Below are 3,067 nucleotides of genomic sequence, written 5' to 3' on the forward strand. Positions count from 1 at the left end.
CTTGTGGTTTACATGCTGGCCAATTTGTTGAATACGGAAGAATGCTTATGGTCAAATTGCAGTTCTTTTAATTAATGTATTTCAGCAGAATTCTCTACACTTGCTTGCAGCTAGTACCTTCCTCTGAGAGAGGAAGACTGAGAGTCATGGTATCTGCCTCTCTCTCTTTTTTTAACATTTTAAAAGTGTTGTGGTTTAAAGACTGCTACCGAGAAGTCATTAAAACAGTCTGTTAAACTGTTAAGAAATCAGATACTGCTCCTGTTTCTTTGTAGGACTTTTGTCTTTTCTAGTACAAGAAAAATCACATTAAGTGTACATCAAATATATGGGCCACAATATATCACAATATAAACTAATTCAAGTGATACAGTTTGATTACATCATAAAATCCTTTAGTTCTTACAGTGCTTCTTGGAATTGATATTTAAAAAAAGCACGTGTGTTTTTTTTGAAAGCAATTTCTAGGATAGTAGCATTTAGATTTTAGTCCTGATAAAGACTCACTTTCCATTCATAGTCAGAACCTAAATGTGCTCTTCTTGTACCTAAACAGATAATAAGCACTCAGCACACTCCCCCTTCTTGACACAACACACTGAGACTAATCACACATAATTGGAGAGGAGGAGCAGAGGGGCTGGGCAGGCTATTGTGTCCAAAGGACAAATGGTCAGTTTATGAGGCTTTTGTCTGATGCATAATTTCTTATACATCTACAGGAGGAAAAGTCCTGCTGGAAAAAAACATACATACAAACGTATAGAAAAGGAGGCTTCAACACACAAGCAAATGAGGACATTTCAATCATAGATAGAAAAATCAACAGTGGAATTTAAAAAAAAAAAAAAATAAGGCAGAAGAATACAAGCATTCAATAGGCGCACTTTTAGAAGATCTTCAGACAACTATTTCCTTCCTAATTAAGTGTCCATGCACTCACTTCTTTACAACCAATTATCTAAGCCCACAAAGTATATTATCCATATATTTTCAAATACACCTCCAAATAGCATTTAAAGAGAACAGCAAAATACATGCAAGTTTAAAGGCACGGAAGAGAAGGAAGCCAGCTTTACACCTTTGTTAATGCATACATGTGAAGTTTGATCAGTTTAAGGCTGGAATATAATTGCAAAAATAACTTCTAAAACAATACAAAAAAAGATGTCCCAATGTTTATACTCTGCGAAACAAGCCACGTTATCTTCCTCAGCATTTAGATTAGAAATATTTCGCCAATGATCATTTAGGGACATGAATAAGGAAAAATAAACATTCCACATTCCCTGACCGTCCACGTACATGGATTAATTTTCAGCAGTCCATCTTAAAAAAAAGAAAAAAAAAAGGTGCAGTCTTCTATCTCTGTTTGGTTAAAATGAGAAGAAAAGGGTAATGGAGGTTTTCCTCATATGTATCTTTTTCTTCATTTTTCAACTGCAAATAAAAAATGGATAAAGTGAGCAAACTGTATGAAAGCATTTCTAAATTACTTCTGTAAGTAAATTTTCTGGTATAAATGATACTACAAAAGATTAAACATTTAACAAGTAAAAAAATATCTTAAGGTCAAATACTACCACAGGTATAGACCTGTAGGTCAAGTATTATCAGAAGTTGGTCAGAGTTTGCAGACAAACTAATTTATTCAATAAATACTTGAACGCTACTTATAAAAATGTGAGGCCCCATATTGCTGCACTAAATAAATTATATTCAAGCAAGATTTAAGGCCTGAATTAAATCCACTCTGCAAGGAACTTCAGAACAAAGGCTAAAAGTTTATCCCTAATCAGCCTAACTATTGCTGTATATTTGGTATTTCAGATCAACAACTGTTTCAGACATCTGAAATACCATAATCTTACCTGAAGGTTTAGGTAAGTGCAAGGCTGTAATGCAGTTATTGATGGGCTTATATATTAATTCTGTTTAATTTTGAAAATTCTTTTTGTAAGAGGGAATTACAACCTGATAATTAGAGTGGTCCAATATCAACTGCTAGGGACAACATTACGTGTGTTCTTCTGATCTACACTAAAGTATTACATATTTCTAAAAAAAAAAAAAACAAAAAAAACCCCCTCAAAAACAAAAAACCCAAACAAAAGAACTAAAGAATTTTATTTTTTAGGCATTCTGGTTAAATGGACTTTAAAATCCATGTATATATTTAACTGAAGTGTGTGAAAACTACTCATACGTATTATATTTTGCAATCACAGAAAAACTGTATGTGTATATTTAATACAAGCCTAAGGAAGAAATGTAGATACAAAAAAGTCCCTTTAGCTATGCCTGACACAGATAGCACCCCCCCAAATACTACATTTAAATCCAGAACTCTTTTATATCATATTGTTTTGGCTCTATTTCCCTTGCCATGCATGAAGGGTTTTAGTTGGTCCATGTCACAACACTGCTCATGTTATTTAAACAAAAGTCTTTTCCATATCATATTCTTCAGCTGTGAAGTGCCTCTGTGTAAGCTACTGTCTATGAGCAATTAACACACTTTTCCTTTTTCATAGTGGAACATAAAGCTGATCTATTCTTTAAATTCTAATCCACTTTACTAAGAAGTGTTTGTGTATAATTACTAAAGTAATGACAATCTGCTTCCCAAGATCTCCAACTTTACCACAGGTGGTTCACTTTGTTTGCACAGGATTACCAACCAGTTTCATTCTATCCTGGCAGTTTCTGCTTGAAGGAAGACTACATTTTACTTGCACATTAGAGGTTTATCAATTTTCCATTTTCAAGGAGCCACATACCTATCCAAATGAAAGTCGGGAAAAGTAGGATGGGACATGCCCAACTATTTTCCTTCTCTTATCTATTTGTTGGACTCCACTTATTGGAGCAGAAAAACAGAGCCCAATTACGGACTCTGAATGCAAAGAGGGCAGCCCAGATGAGGAACTGAGCACAGGGAAGGTAAACTCCCATTTCTATGCATGTCCCTACAGTTAGTTGGGATTTGGGTTGGTGCACCCCACTCTAGAACCAAGAATTCTGCACACCGAGGAGATCATGAAGTATAAGAATAAACACAGCAAAA

At 34.6% G+C, this 3,067-nt stretch overlaps 1 protein-coding gene across 1 annotated transcript in view; it reads right to left on the minus strand.

The window, feature by feature from the left end:
* Positions 1-1,362: 1,362 nt before the first annotated feature.
* CAMKMT (calmodulin-lysine N-methyltransferase) overlaps positions 1,363-3,067 on the minus strand; it is a 208,443-nt gene continuing 206,738 nt past the window's right edge. Inside the window, exon 11 of the mRNA XM_062489244.1 lies at positions 1,363-1,440. Coding sequence (XP_062345228.1) covers positions 1,363-1,440 — 78 coding nt within the window. The remainder of the gene's footprint in view (positions 1,441-3,067) is intronic.

This window comes from Cinclus cinclus, chromosome 3 (assembly GCF_963662255.1).
Source record: "Cinclus cinclus chromosome 3, bCinCin1.1, whole genome shotgun sequence".
Lineage (NCBI taxonomy): Eukaryota > Metazoa > Chordata > Aves > Passeriformes > Cinclidae > Cinclus > Cinclus cinclus.